Raw genomic sequence first — 15,947 nt, forward strand, 5'->3', positions numbered from 1 at the left:
GGGTGTGTCCACCTAGATGTATGTCTAATCACACTCACATCTAGTGGTATAATAAGTCACCTTTAATATAGATGTTATTGATATGATATGATACTATAACCCCACAGAACATCACCAGCCCCCCTCCATTAATATAGATGTTATTGATATGATACTATACCCCCACAGAACATCACCAGCCCCCCTCCATTAATATAGATGTTATTGATATGATACTATACCCCCACAGGACATCACCACCCCCCTCCCCTTCGCGGGCATCTCCCTGGACATCCTGCCCGACAGCAGTGACCTCGGCGCCGACCTCAGCGACTACATCCACTTCCGGGTCAGCCACAGCAGCCGCGTGGCCGCCAACGTTACCACGGCGACGGGCGTCGCCCCGGACCCCCTGCTGCTCAGCAAGTTCAGCAGCCAGCTGGTGGGGCGGAGCCACGGGGGGTCCCTCCTCTACCTGCAGCTGACCCTTGACCTCTTCCACCACCAGCACCTGGCGCTGAAGGCGGGAAACTACCGCGTGGTACCTGTCTCTCTCTCAGAGGTACTGGAATATAGATAATGTTTTAAATATAATATGGATACTACTTTATAATAGAACACCTGACCCTAAAGTGAGGGACTACTGGTAGTACCTGTGTTGCTGTCAGAGGTCGGAGGTCAAATATCACTGTGTCATTACAACAATAATAAATGGTTGTCTGATTGTCATGTGACGACCATGTTACCTAGATCCTGAACGATAAGTGGGGTGTCCGAATCATCACATGGCGATGATGACAGTGTGGGTCAGGTGATGATAAACATGGACGGTCATGTGACCATGAAGTCCCGGGGTCAGAGTCGGGTGTTGACCTGTGACCCCTGCGACCCCCAGGTCTACCTGCTGATGTGCCGCGCTGCCTTCCCGGAGGCGGGGGAGTTTGAGAAGGTGTCCCCCCTGCTGAGCATCGCCCTGGCCTCCCTGCACCCGCTCTCCGACCAGCAGATGTTCAGAGCGCTGAACGCTGGCAGCGTCCAGGGCCGCCTGGGCTGGGAGGAGCTGCAGCGCCGCCTCCACAGCCTGGACGGCTTCATGGTAGGGCCGGCCGGTCATCCTGGTGTCATCGGGATGCTAGGATTCTGGGTCAAACGATCTCCAAACTAGTGTAACGAAGAAAAGCTGGAGACATATTTGTACATTATTTCTCGATTTGCGCATTTTCCATTTGAACATTTTGTGTATTATTTTAAGGGGAAATTTCAAAGTCCTCAGTTAAAAAGGTTTTTTTTGTTGAGAAATGCTGAATAAATGCATCATGTTTTCAAACTCAAAAAGAATCGTTTGAATAATCGTGATTTTAACATTTACCAAAATAATCGTGAATAGGATTTTTTCGATAATGGAGCAGCCCTTCTTCATGGTACCCTGCATCATATCATCATATATGATAGTTATAGCATATCATACCATGAGTTACATATAATGAATATAAATATCATTTTAGAGTACCATACAGCAAACTATCATAGACTATATCAAAAATTATCATATACATTTTATATATCTTATCCTACTATAATATAATAATATATCATGTTTCGTATTTCAATACCACACACTTATCACTCATACTACCGTGTGTTTGTGTGTGTGTGTGTGTGTGTGTGTGTGTGTGTGTGTGTGTGTGTGTGTGTGTGTGTGTGTGTGTGTGTGTGTGTGTGTGTGTGTGTGTGCGTGCGTGCGTGTGTGTGTGTGCGCGCGTGTGTGTGTGTGTGTGCGCGCGTGCGTGCGTGTGTGTGAGTGTGTGTAGGTAAAGCGTAGAGACGGGACCCGCATGCTCTGCCACCCCTCCTTCAGGGAGTGGTTGGTATGGCGCGCCGACGGGGAGAGCAACGACTTCCTTTGTGATCCAAGGTCAGTCTGGAGGTCAAAGTTCACATATTACAGGAAGTGATCCCTCAGCCTCCATGACAAACTGGTTATCTTATCATCAATCGTGTGTGTGTGTGTGTGTGTGTGTGTGTGTGTGTGTGTGTGTGTGTGTGTGTGTGTGTGTGTGTGTGTAGGAGTGGCCATGCTCTGCTGGCCTTCATGTTTTCTAGACAAGAGGGGAAGTTGAACAGACAGCAGACGATGGAGTTAGGACATCACATCCTAAAAGCACACATCTTTAAGGTAAGGGATCACATCCTCACAGCAGACATCTTTGATGCAAGGTTTCATATTCTTAAAGCACACATCTTTAAGGTAAGGTTACACATCTACAAGGTACGGCCTTCCAGCGTTAGTTGCTAAATCTTTCTCGGCCAAATGAAAGGTGATGATGAATAGGGAAAGGCTGGTGATGATTTAAGCTTTGAAGCACCTCTCTCTCTTTCTCCTCCCCTACTGTCTCTCCTCCCTCCCTTTCTGTCCTCCTTCCGATCCCCCCCCCCCTCCCCCTCTCTCTCTCTCTCTCTCTCTCTCTCTCTCTCTCTCTCTCTCTCTCTCTCTCTCTCTCCCTCTCCCTCTCCCTCTCCCTCTCTCCCTCGCCCGCCCAGGGTCTCAGTAAGCGGTCAGGTCTGTCCTCCAGCCTCCTTCAGGGTCTCTGGGTCAGCTCCAGTACAGACAACCTGTCAGCCGCCCTAGGCTCCCTCAGGAACCTCTACACCCCCAACATCAAGGTACACACACACACATCCCAAACACACACACACGCACACACACACACACGCACACACGCACACACACACAACCTGCATACACACATCTTCTCTCGCTCTACAGGTGAGTCGTCTGTTGATCATGGGCGGGGCCAACGTCGCCTGGAGTACAGAGGTCCATGGCCACGCCCCCATTCTAGGTGTCCACGCCCACCTGGGTCACCTGGAGATGGTCTCTCTGCTGCTGGAGACGGGGGCTCCTTTGGAAGGGCCCACCGACACAGGCCTCACCCCCCTCTGTCTGGCTGCGGCGGGAGGCCACGGGGCCCTGGTCAGCCTTCTATGCAAGAGAGGAGCAAAGGTCAGTTCGGCTCTTATAATGACGCAAAATAATGAGCACTAAAATCCAAAAAATAAGATAGCAACAAACATTAAGCAACAAACACGTAACCCGAATAATACAGTTCAAAAGGGATAGGAAGAAGTTTAAAACGTTCCTGCTCCTACCCCCTCTTATTCTGTTATGGTTATTCACAGAAAATAAATATTCAGTTTGTGCAAATCAGTGTCTATGATGTTTAGCTCGTAGGTTAAAACCAATCAAAGCTTTCAAACAAGAAATAGCAAAACCAAAATTCAGTGCTCCAACTCATAACAACTCAGTATGTTGTTTCTGAAGATTTTTTTTGGTTTTGATATAGTGGTCAATTTTTTCTTCTCATCATCGCAGCTGTTCCACAGACTAACAGCCTTTGTTGTAATACAGTCAAGTTTTTCATTGGTTCTTATTGTCATTAACACCATGCTGGAAGTGCTGTTGATTTAGTCGAGGGCAGGAAGAGTTGTCACCCAGTATCAACACAGTGTTACAAAGTGCACCCACAGTATTTAACTAGTGTTAAGTAAGTATAAACAGAGTAAACCTAGTGTAAACCCAGTGTAAACCTAGTGTAAACCCGGTGTGCACCTGGGGTAAATCCATGTAAACACTGAATAAGGACAATGTAAAACTAGTGCAAACCCAGTATCAACTCAGTGTAAACACAGCATTAACCTAGTTAAAACAGAGTGTAAACGGAGTAAACCAAGTGTAGACCCAGTGTGAAGCCAGTGTAAACCTAGTGTAAACCCGTTGTGAACCTAGGGTAAATCCATGTAAACACTGAATAAACACAGTGTAATACTAGTGCAAATCCAATATCAACTCAGTGTAAACGCAGTGTTAGCCTAGTGCAAACATAGTGTAAACAGAGTCAACCTAGTGTAAACCCCAGTGTGAAGCTAGCGTCAACTTTAGTTAAACCCAGTGTTGTGGGTTGTTTTGTGTTGTCTTGTGTTCCTTTGTGTTCCAGCTGCAGCACACTGATAAGAGCGGTCAGTGTGCTCTGGTCCATGCGGCCCTGAAGGGCCACGCTGAGGTCCTCAGGATCCTGCTGCAGCAGGCCGGGGGGACCCAGCATCCCCCGGGGCCCCCGGCAGAGACCGTCCCCCAGGCGGAGACCAGCCCCCAGAAGGAGAGCAGTGGGGGGGCCGGTGTTGACGGGAGGAAACAGGCAGCTCAGCAGGCCCTCACTGCGGCCTCAGGGGCTGGACACACTCAGGTTAGAGATCTACTGCGTCTAGGTGGTCTGGATCTATCTGGATCCATCTGATCCATGTGATCCATCTGCTCTTATCTATATGATCTATCTGGATCCATCTGGATATATCTGATCAATCTTCTCTTATCAAGTGAAGAATAGCTCTGAATCGTAGGGAACTTAACAAGCCTCACCGTGTAGCCTGTTTTCTTATTCGACCGTGGTACGGATGAACCCCAGGTCGGAGATGTGTAACGTTTTCGACCAATAAGAATGACTTCTGCCCCATTCAGAAAAACATACCTGTTTATTTGGAACACACCTAGTGTCTGTTGTTTTTGCTATTGTTGGGCTGAATTCTTATTCAGAGAATTAACGTTAAGGCTGGGTAATATTAAATCAAACATGAAAATGTATATAAAATATATTTACACTATAAGTATCTTATAATGACTCATGAAGTCTGAAAACAACTGTGGTTTGTTAAATTTGCACGCACAATAATGTGACGTAGAACCTCAGACTAGATATAAAATGTATTATTTCGGCTCATATTTGTTAAGTATCATCCCAGCCCACTTGTCAGCCCGTTCTCTGGGTCTACACATGTACACATACACGTGATTAGTGCGTTGAGCCGCCGTCTTCCCCATCAGGTGGTGCAGTTATTGTTGGAGGAAGAGCAGATGGTGCAGATGGAGCTCCGAGACTCACTCTGGGGAGAAACAGGTTCTCTCTCTCATTCCTCTCACCCTAACAGACACACACACACACACACACACACACACACACACACACACACACACACACACACACACACACACACACACACACACACACACACACACACACACACACACACACACACACACACATAATGTTTCCTCTGTGGTCTTCATAAGCATATGGGGTAGATGAAGGCATGCCTCTTGCTTGTCAGGCTGATGGATTGGTTGTTTGTGTAGAGGGTTAACTCATGAATGGGTAGTTAGTGTAGAGGGTTAGCTCATGGATGGGTAGTTAGTGTTGAGGGTTAGCTGATTGACGGTAGTTAGTGTAGAGGGTTAGCTGATTGATGGGTAGCTAGTTAATAGGGTTATCAGATGGCTGTTAGTTTGTGTAGAGAGTTATCTGATGGATGGGTAGTAAGTTAAAAGGGTTATCTGATGGATGGTAGTTATGGAAGAGGGTTAAATGATGGATGGGTTCTAGCTCTGGTACAGCTGTTGTTAGGCTTCTATAGAGAGAGAGAGAAATGGGCAAGAGATAAAGGGAGAGAGAGAGCGATGAAAGGTGAGAGCGAGAGATAGAGAAAGAGAAAGAGAGAGAGAGAGAGAGAAAGAGATAGAGACGTTGAGAGGGATGAAAGAAGAAGGAAGGAGAGAGAGAGAGAGGGAGATGAAAGGGTAGAGGGAGAGAGAGAGGGAGAGAGAGATGAAAGGGGAGAGAGAGAGAGAGAGAGAGAGAGAGAGAGAGAGAGAGAGAGAGAGAGAGAGAGAGAGAGAGAGAGAGAGAGAGAGAGAGAGAGAGAGAGAGAGAGATGGTTGGCCGGTTTTCTGTATCACTTCTTTTCCTTTAAAGCTCTATTTTTATACACATCCTCTGTAGTCACATCTAAACACTTTTTATACTTTGTTTACTACATTAAAACATTCAGTTGACGAGAATTGGCCCTAAAGATTGTCCTCATTTACTCTTTTACTGGTCCTTTTCTAAATGACCGCTAGAACAGAATTTCCTAAAATAGCCAACTCAGGGAATCTGAGCCCCCATTAGACACAGACCACAGTTCTATGTTACAGAGCCCAGTAACAGAGACGAGGACTAAAATCGTCTTTTAAATCAGCTGAAAAGTTTTAAAATCCTCTCAAAAGAACTTCAAGTGTATGTGTAATACTTGTAGTGTGTGTGTGTGTGTGTGTGTGTGTGTGTGTGTGTGTGTGTGTGTGTGTGTGTGTGTGTGTGTGTGTGTGTGTGTGTGTGTGTGTGTGTGTGTGTGTGTGTGTGTGCAGCGCTCAGTTTGGCAGCCTCCAGAGGTCGGACAGAGATGTGCGTCTTCCTGCTGGAGAAAGGGGCGGAACTAGAGACAGCCAATCAGAAAGGAATGACCCCCCTGCTGCTGGCGGTCAAACACGAACACACACAGGTTGAGATAAACATGCACACATACACACACACACACACACACACACACAAACTCACACACGCACACACAAACACACACAAACTCATAATGGTAACGACACACACACATGCACACACCACACATATACATACACACAGACACACAAACTGACACACATAAACACACACTAGTATTGATGTGTACATTGTGTGTTAACCAGCAGTGTGTGATGCTGGTTGAGGTTTGTTTTTGTTCACCAGTTGTGTGAGCTGCTGGTTGAGATACAAGATACAAGATTGTTTATTGTCATATACAAAATGGAAACATAGCTTGCACTGGGCAATGACATTCTTAATTGGCAAATTCCCTTTACACAAAATATGCTTAAAATAAAGTAGATAAATAAACTAAACTACAAAAAAAAATCTGTACAAAGAGCAGAATTTAGTTAAACAAAAACAGTTAAATATAAGGTGCTGTTTAGCATGTGCAATGTTTGCATACAGCAGGAGGCCCTGAAAGACATTGAAGCATAGAAGTTTGAATACATACATTGGATATTGAATATTATTAGTAGATAAGTACATAGTGCAAATGAAGCTCACAGTTGAAAATAAATACAGTTCACAGTATTGAACATAGTGAAAAGATATGTTAACTAGTCTGCGTGTGTTCACCAGGTGTGTGAGCTGCTGGTTAAGGTTTGTTAACTAGTCTGTGTGTGTCCACTAGGGGTGTAGTCTGCGTGTGTTCACCAGGTGTGTTAACTAGTCTGCGTGTGTTCACCAGGTGTGTTAACTAGTCTGCGTGTGTCCACCAGGTGTGTTAAATAGTCTGCGTGTGTCCACCGGGTGTGTTAACTAGTCTGTGTGTGTCCACCAGGTGTGTTAACTAGTCTGTGTGTACCCCCCCAGGTGTAAGTGTTGCCTCTTAAGGCGTGTTAACTAGTCTTTTTTTGTTAACCAGGTGTGTGAGCTGCTGGTTAAGGCATGTTAACTAGTCTGTTTTTGTTAACCAGGTGTGTGCTGCTGGTTAAGGTGTGTTAACTAGTCTGTTTTTGTTAACCAGGTGTGTGAGCTGCTGGTTAAGGTGTGTTAACTAGTCTGTTTTTGTTAACCAGGTGTGTGCTGCTGGTTAAGGTGTGTTAACTAGTCTGTTTTTGTTAACCAGGTGTGTGAGCTGCTGGTTAAGGTGTGTTAACTAGTCTGTTTTTGTTAACCAGGTGTGTGAGCTGCTGGTTAAGCGCGGTGCTGACGTGAACGCCAGCGACCATCAGGACCGATCGGCCCTGATGCTGGCGGCGGCTGACGGACAGCTGGCCACGGTGGAGCTGCTGCTGGCTGAAGGTGGGCTCAGGGGTCGACATGGTGACTGGTGTTGGTCTGATGGTTGGAGAACACTGTCCTACAGTCTGCATAGAAATACCCACACGCTGCAATTATAAAGCACACTGATTATGGAATATTGAATTTAATTTAATTTAATTTAATTTTCATTTAATTTATTACATTTATTTTAGAAATTCAATAAAAATCTAACATCCAAAAATACAACGCAAAATGAAAAGCACGAAAGATCTATAAACAAAAACAACGTCCAAATAATTTCACAAATAAGAAAAATAAAAAATTTAAAAAGACGTTATACCTGTGGTATTTATATCATGTAACATGAAGAGTGTATGTACAGTAATGTCAAAAGTACAGTAAATCTGGTGTTTATAACATTTTATGTGAAGACTTGATGTACAGTAATGTAAATCTGGTATTTACATCATTTTATATGAAGTTGATGTACAGTATTTTCAGAATGTAGAGTAAATGTGCTATTTACATCATGTTATATGAAGAGTCGATGTACAGCTACGTCCCCATGTACAGTAAATCCACCTACGATTAATTGTAGAACTTCAATGTATTAGAAGAGGCGTTCTTTCAGTGGGCGGGGGCTTGACCAGTGATCGTGAACCCCACAGTGAGTGTGTGTCCTTGGGGTGTGTGTCCAGGCGCCTCCGTGTGCTCCGTGGACCAGGGGGGCCTGACGGGGCTGGGCTGGGCCTGCCTGAAGGGCCACAAGGGCATCGTTCAGCTGCTGGTGGACCGAGGGGTCAGCCTGGACACCGCCGATAAACACGGGCGCACGCCGCTGGACCTCGCCGCCATGAACGGAGACGCCGACACCGTGAGGAGGGGGAGGGGGAGGGGGAGGGGGGGAGGGGGGATAGAGTATATGGTAGGTGATATATATCATAGATGGTAAATGGCAGGTGATATATGGTCGTTGGTAGATGGTTGGGGGTAGGTGGTAGAAGGTAGGTGATGTATGGTAGGTGGTATATGGTAGGTGGTAGGTGATATATGGTAGGTGATACTGTATATGGTAGGCGGCAGGGGGTAGGTGGTAGGTTGTAGGGGATATAGGATAGGTGATAGGGGGTAGATGGTAGCCTGTACGGGGGTAGGTTAATTCTGCCTCTCATCCCACCTCCAGCCCTATTCCCACCCAGGTGCATTGTGTTCCAGGTGAGCTACCTTGTGGAGCAGGGGGCCGCGGGGGACAAGGACACCAGTGGCTCCAGGGCTCCAGAGAGACACACCCCTGCCCTGGTCACGTCTCTAAAGAAAGGCTCCAAGATTGGTGCGTACCCCCTCTCCACCGCGTTACGGGACCCTGCCTGGGTCAGTCTACAGTCTAAACACACGTCCCATTCAGGTCAAAAATGACCGCATGAGCGTTGGCCAGGGGGGAGTGAAGCTCAGCGATGAGCTGCGCCTTCCGCCCACTACCAGCAGCGCAGTTGACGGAGCTCCAGGTGGCAGAGCTGCCAGTTTGGGCGGAAAATATGGCAACACTGCCAGGAGGACTGCTAGTAGCGGACAGAGCTCCAGGAAAGATGGGAAGTCAGCCCAGAGACCCTAGCATGACACTAAAGACAATAAACCAACAGCCATAGTTTTAAACCACAGATTCAGACTTGTTTTTAATCCTGGGGGGTGTTGTCTGAGGAAGAAGACTATAGTTTACACTCGAGGCAGTAGACGGAGGACAGAACCCAGACCCCAGTATTCATCTATTGGTACACAGTCTGTCTATCATATCCACCGTCTGTAGATCATACATACTGTATATCATATACAGACTGTATGGTATATGTATGTAGGGTATGTGAAAGTATGACTAAACCTATTCATTCACACCTTCTATCTTGTTCCCCCCCCCAAGGCTACAGAACGGCTCCCCACGACCGATCAGGTGGGTGGTCTTTAAGAGAGAGAGAGAGAGAGAGAGAGAGAGAGAGAGAGAGAGAGAGAGAGAGAGAGAGAGAGAGAGAGAGAGAGAGAGAGACTCTGACCGTGTGTTGGTTCTATGTATTCCAGGTCATGCTACCTGGGCGATGGCGTCCTCTAAGCCAGACATCCTGCTCATCCTGCTGCACAAACTCATGGAGGAGGGAAACATGTTGTACAAGGTTAACCCTGTTATTGATTAATCCCTTTTCTCAATAGCACGATAAGTATGAATAATTATATTATGAGTTTATGAGTGACATGATTAATTACACTATGAATAACATGACTAATCACATGATCAATAAAATGATTAATGACATGACTACTAACACTATGTATAACATGATAAATGAAGTGATAAATAACATGATTTATAAAAGAGGTAATTAATAACAGGACCAACAGCATTAAGAGTAACACGTCGTCGTCGTCCCCCGTCCCGTCCCGTCCCGTCCCGTCCCGTCCCGTCCCGTCCCGTCCTCAGAAGGGTCGCATGAAGGAGGCGGCCCAGCGCTACCAGTACGCTCTGAGGCGCTTCCCAGGCCACACCGCGGGGGAGGACCAGGAGCTGAAGGCCCTGCGCGACCTCAGGGTCTCCCTCTACCTCAACCTGTCCCGCTGCCGCCGCAAGACCAACGTGAGAGCCCCCGTCGCCGTAGCGACCGCGCCGCCGCCACTCGACCAATCGCACGCTGTGGTTGGCCGAGAGGAATGACACCCCCATAGCGTTGGTGGGGAGCGGTTCCTTGTTCTCCCAGCATAGGAGGTGGACCAACATGGTGGCGTTGTACGCTGTGGTGTGAACAAGAGTGAGGCCCTGACGTAGGTTACATGTCTGGTTGCGTGCGCGTGGTACGAGAGAGCCCGTAACCCACGTGGGTGACCTTGGGGAGATGGATACATAGAGGATAGCGAGGAGCGGTATTTTTAGAAACTAGGTCGGGCAGCACTTCCAAGTGGCTATTGATTAAAGGGAGTTACCATCTAAATGACTCAATGTAAATGTGAGGACGCACGTATTGATTTTCAAGAGCTCACCCTTACCCTGATGCAACGGTCGTGTTCAGAGGTTCGGCTACGTTCATCCTGTTGGGAGAAGGAGTGACCTGTTTATGCAGCTGTGTCTCTCGTATATAGCACAGTGCGTGTGCGTGTGCGTGTGTGTGTGTGTGTGTGTGTGTGTGTGTGTGTGTGTGTGTGTGTGTGTGTGTGTGTGTGTGTGTGTGTGTGTGTGTGTGTGTGTGTGTGCGTGCGTGTGTGGGTGTGTATGGGTGTGTATGGGTGTGTATGGGTGGCTCCAGGGCCTAATTGGGCTGCTATCAGTTATCTCGGGGTCCCAAGAGTCTTCAGGCGGTCAGTGAGATGAATAATTAATAGGTGGAAGGATTGAAACGTTCGCCTAACAAGACTATCGCTCTCCCTCCGTTTCTCTCGCTCATCTCTCCTGCTCCCGCTCGCCTCACTCATTCATCACTCAGTCCTCCATTCATCTCTGTCATCCCTCCCTCTCCTTCTCTCTCTCTCTCTCTCTCTCCTCTCCACTATCCTCCTCTCCTCCCACTCCTCTCCTCCTCCTCGTTCTACCCTCCTATCTCCTCCTCTCCTCCTGCCTACCATCTGCTATCTACAGCAGATGATCCGCATGTCCCTGACACCATGTGTCCACTTATCATGTTAGCACACAGCGCTAGTCTGATAGCAACGTTTAAACATTAAGCCAGGGAATCTCGTGGGTCTAAACTATCAAGGTCAGCCCCTCCAAATAGCTCGGCAGCATCGTTTAAGAGAGAAAGAGTGGTCCACGCTGACTCTGCCCTTCTGTTGCTAGGCGGGCTACCCTATCACAGTCCACTATTTCCCTAGACGTTCGGATATATGTCCTTCAGTCTTACATTCTTAAAACATTCAAAAGATTAATTTGATTATGGAATACATGGTTGCATAATATAATATCGTACATTTTGTAAATGTAACAGTGTTATAATGAACTTGAGAAAGAAGAAACACAAAAGAGAAGATAAATAGGCCCGCTGGACTGAAGGTATAGGCCGCTTTCTCCTCTAGTCGAGCATGCTAAGCAAGTGGCTCATAGACTGGCTGATGGAAAGAGGGTCTGAATTTGAGTTACATAAATATCTACAAATCTAAACAATTCTTCAGGCAGGAATGTGTAGTGGTTAGAACTCCAGGTCAGAATGTTCTGGGTTCATTCCCGAGGACATCCTAGAACAATATGACCCCCAAACCCCATTCGCCATGTGTCTGAGTTCACTCAGACTAATTTACCACTCAGACATTCAGATTAAAGCATATGATAACTAAGTAGCTAGTGTAAAATTGCAGCTAAATTGTGAATAGTTTAGAGTTGTGCTCCATGATGTCCACAGCAAGGGAAAACGAGGAACGTAATTCCGTTCTCTTCATGTTTTCGGCCTCTTCTCTCCTTTTTAAATCCTTGTTAAAAAGTTTTAGAACTCTTCTCTGTGGTTTGAACCCAAAACATTTTATTTATTTATTTCAACATGTTCATTTATCTTGTATTACCGTAAACATAGTTACCCGCACCATTTGATAGTTGTTACTGAAATAAGTCTCCAGTTTAGAGAAGAAAGGGTTAAGATCCAAAACACTATGTGAATGTTCCACCCTGCTGCGGAGGCAGGTGGCTGAGGCAGGACCTAAGCCTTCTCTGTCTGTGTTAAGTCTCTTCTCTATGTTTTAAGCCTCTTCTTTCTGTACTAAGCCTCTGTTTCAATTCTCTTCTCTTCAAGATGATTCTCTCTGTTTAAAGCCTCTAATCTGGTTTAATGTGTACTCTCGGTTGTGAGTCTATTTGTGAGTCTGTTTATGGCTCTTCTCTTTGTTTTAAGCCTCTCCTTTTTTTAAGTATGTTCCCTCTGATTTAAGCCTCCACTTTTTTAAGCATGACGTTTCAAGACACTATCTGTTTCACACCTCTTCTTTGTGCTTCAAGCCTCTTGTCTCTTTAAAGTCTCTTCTCTCTGTTTAAGGACTTTGGCATCGCTGAGGACTTCGCCACCAAGGCCTTGGAGCAGAAGCCGTGGTCGTATGAGGCTTACTACGCCCGAGCCCGAGCCAAGAGGAGTAGCCGGTGAGGGCAGATAACCCCTCTGTGATGCTGTACACCGCCTACACTAAAGCCCTGCCCCAACACGTCCCCTACCCCTCCATGCTACCCCTCCATACTACCCCTCCATACTACCCCTCCATACTACCCCTCCATACTACCCCTCCATACTACCCCTCCATACTACCCCTCCATGCTACCCCTCCATACTACCCCTCCATGCTACCCCTCCATACTACCCCTCCATGCTACCCCTCCATGCTACCCCTCCATACTACCCCTCCATACTACCCCTCCATACTACCCCTCCATACTACCCCTCCATGCTACCCCTCCATACTACCCCTCCATGCTACCCCTCCATACTACCCCTCCATGCTACCCCTCCATGCTACCCCTCCATACTACCCCTCCATACTACCCCTCCATACTACCCCTCCATACTACCCCTCCATGCTACCCCTCCGCTCTGCCCTGTAGAGTCTCTAGGTTAAAGATGTTCCCCCTTCCCCCGCCTACTCCTTTGTGTTTGTCAATTACGCGTTGACAGGCTTCGGCAACATGATTGGTCGAAACAATTATTTTGCAGAAGAAAGTGAAACGCCCCCATCACCCATATTTGAGCTTGTCTGCTCTAAAGTCTGATTCGTGGGACTAGATCGGCCATGACCCAACACACCACAGCCAACCGCTTTGGGTTTTCCCATTCCACGACAGATCTAGTAGTCGTAGTGTGGTTTTGGTCAATTACAACGCTGGCTGTGTGAGGTAGGGGTAGAAGAATTATCCCAGAATGCATTTAGGTTTTCACTTCCACATGGCCGCGTACTTTGGGAGCATCAATGTAAAGCTGACCTACTCTTTGCAGACACTTTGCTGCGGCGCTGGACGACCTGAAGGAGGCCGCGCGGCTGGCCCCCTCCAACAAGGAGATCCGTCGGCTGCTGACCCGCGTGGAGGAGGAGTCGCTGCTCCACCAGAAGTCGTCCTCCTCCACCTCCTGCGGCCCCGTGCTGGAGAGCAGCCCCTCCCACCACCCCCACCCCCACCCTGCAGTGCCGGAGCCCGAGGGCCTGGACAGACAGAGCCCTACCGACAGACTCCTGCAGGAGAGGGAGGAGCAGGGGCAGCAGCAGCAAGAGGAGCAGGAGGAGCAGCGCCAGACACAGCCTTGTGGGAAAAGGAGCGGTGAGTACTGGCCCCAGAACCCCTACGGCCCCAGGCGGCCCGAGGGCCCGGGGGAGCAGCAGTCCAGCCAGACCCAGCCCGGTCACTCGCTCCAGACAGGGGCTGGTGGGCGGGCCGGGGGCCGGCCCCTCTCCCTGGGCGGACCCCCCAGCCCCTTGCCGGGCCGACACATGCCCACATCCCTCAGACCTCACATCAGCCCCCTTGCCCCAACCCCGGATGTGGATCCCTCTGCTCCTCGCTGTCCCCAAGACCCCTACCTCCCCCTCTCCCCGTCAGCCACCTCCCCTCCCCCCACCCTCCTACACCCCTACCACCCTCTCTCCCCCCCGGCCACCTCTCCCAACGCTCCCCTCCACCACCCCTACCACCCTCTCTCGCCCCCGGCCACTTCCCCGCCGCCCCCCCTCCTCCACTCCTATCTTCCCCTCTCCCCGCCGGCCACTTCCTCCCACGCTACTCAACACCACCCCTACCAGCCCCGCTCCTCCAGCTTCTCCCGGGTTTCCGACCGCCTGACCAACCCCCCCAGCATGCTGGACAGCCTCTCCCTGGAGGGGAGGCGTGACCTAGGCACCGCGGGGTCTCGGGGCTCCAGCTCCAGCCAGGCCTCTAGCGGCGGGAACCTGTCGGACTGCGGCCGCCAGCAGGAGGCGCCACGCCTCCCCAGGAGCAGCGGCAGCTTCAAGACCAAGCAGGAGGTGAAGCCCCGCCCCTTTATGGGCGTCATGGACAAGTCGGTCAGAGTCCAGACCCACCAGACACCCTCTGGTAGGGGAGGAGGTGGAGGAGGAGGAGGTGGAGGAGGAGCAGCAGAGGGCTTCAACATGTCGCTGGTGGAGTTCCAGAAGTTGAACAGTGAGCTGCAGTGGGGGCCGTACCAGGAACCGGGGGTCCCTGGGGGTCCAGGAAGGGAGTTTAGCGAGGCGAGGGCCAACAGAGAGGCTCCCCCCCTGCACCGCGGCCCCATCAAACCCAAGCGCTCCTTCATTGAGTCCAATGTGTGACTGTGCTCCCCGCCGCCCTCCGGTGGCCGCTCACAGTTTTAATGCTCCTTTAAATCCTCTGGCCTTGAGCTTATATCTATACAGCAAGGGTAGTTAATAGAACATTACAAAGAAATAATATTCTTAGAATGGGTATGTGTTATTCCTAGAACTATGAATCCTAAAGAGACATTTACTACGTGCATGATATTTAAACGCATTAGGAGCCAGATACGAACATTTGGATCGAGGAGGGAGAACATTTATATTTGTACGCCATGCAACATTCAGATGATATATTTCCATGTAAGAGATGATTGGTTCAGTAAGTATAAGATCTTTAAGGCAACTGGACAATCCTATTCTTGGTACGTTTGATAAATTGCATTGTAATTCATTGACGGAAATGTTTCATTCTAAAGAAAAGGCTTTATTTATTTTTGGAAGCAGAGAGGAAATGTTTCTTGGTTTGTGAGAAAGATAGTGTTTACAAGGTGGGAGGACTGCTAACTGTTTATCCAAAGTATTATTCTATATCATAGACAGGAACCACGCATCCTGGTGGTACATTCATATATTCAGAATTATAATAATAAAAAATAAATACGGAGTAGAATGTGTCACTTTGTGTTTATATATTTTTCCTGCCTATCATGATTTATTTTGAGATGTTTCATATTAATTGTGGGTTCTAGACTGGGACATTTGTAATGAAAGGGAAACTTTTAAATGCCTCCATGCACTGGGTCATGCTAGAGGGTTAAATAGAGCAACATTGAAGGATGAAACTGCACACACCACTCATCGCTTTGGTGTTTTTTATGTCAAGCTGGGTCCACATCACACCTTTCTTGAGATATGAGAGACTGCGAAATTTTGGACATGTGCTGAAATGGGTTCTTGAGAGTTCTGGTGTTGAATGGGTTGACTGGTGATACATGGGACCTAAAGTTGGACTGGTGTTCAATGGATTCTGGAGTTGAATGGGTTATTGTGTTGGACTGTTGTTAAATGGGACCTAGGGTTGGACTGTTGTTTAATGGGTTCTGGGGTTGAATGGGTTATTGT

The 15,947-nt window shown here is 48.2% G+C and overlaps 1 protein-coding gene across 1 annotated transcript in view; it reads left to right on the plus strand.

The window, feature by feature from the left end:
* Window positions 1–15,484, plus strand: part of LOC115558217 (protein TANC1-like) — a 34,467-nt gene extending 18,983 nt beyond the window's left edge. The window contains 17 exon segments of the mRNA XM_030376118.1: window positions 230–541; window positions 875–1,075; window positions 1,791–1,894; window positions 2,047–2,155; window positions 2,521–2,643; window positions 2,747–2,983; window positions 3,975–4,223; window positions 4,859–4,931; window positions 6,215–6,348; window positions 7,550–7,673; window positions 8,333–8,508; window positions 8,850–8,964; window positions 9,550–9,579; window positions 9,705–9,796; window positions 10,102–10,254; window positions 12,629–12,729; window positions 13,574–15,484. Coding sequence (XP_030231978.1) covers window positions 230–541; window positions 875–1,075; window positions 1,791–1,894; window positions 2,047–2,155; window positions 2,521–2,643; window positions 2,747–2,983; window positions 3,975–4,223; window positions 4,859–4,931; window positions 6,215–6,348; window positions 7,550–7,673; window positions 8,333–8,508; window positions 8,850–8,964; window positions 9,550–9,579; window positions 9,705–9,796; window positions 10,102–10,254; window positions 12,629–12,729; window positions 13,574–14,900 — 3,660 coding nt within the window. The 3' untranslated portion in view covers window positions 14,901–15,484.
* Window positions 15,485–15,947: the final 463 nt, after the last annotated feature.

The sequence above is a fragment of the Gadus morhua genome, chromosome 14 (genome assembly GCF_902167405.1).
Source record: "Gadus morhua chromosome 14, gadMor3.0, whole genome shotgun sequence".
NCBI classification, from domain to species: Eukaryota; Metazoa; Chordata; class Actinopteri; order Gadiformes; family Gadidae; genus Gadus; species Gadus morhua.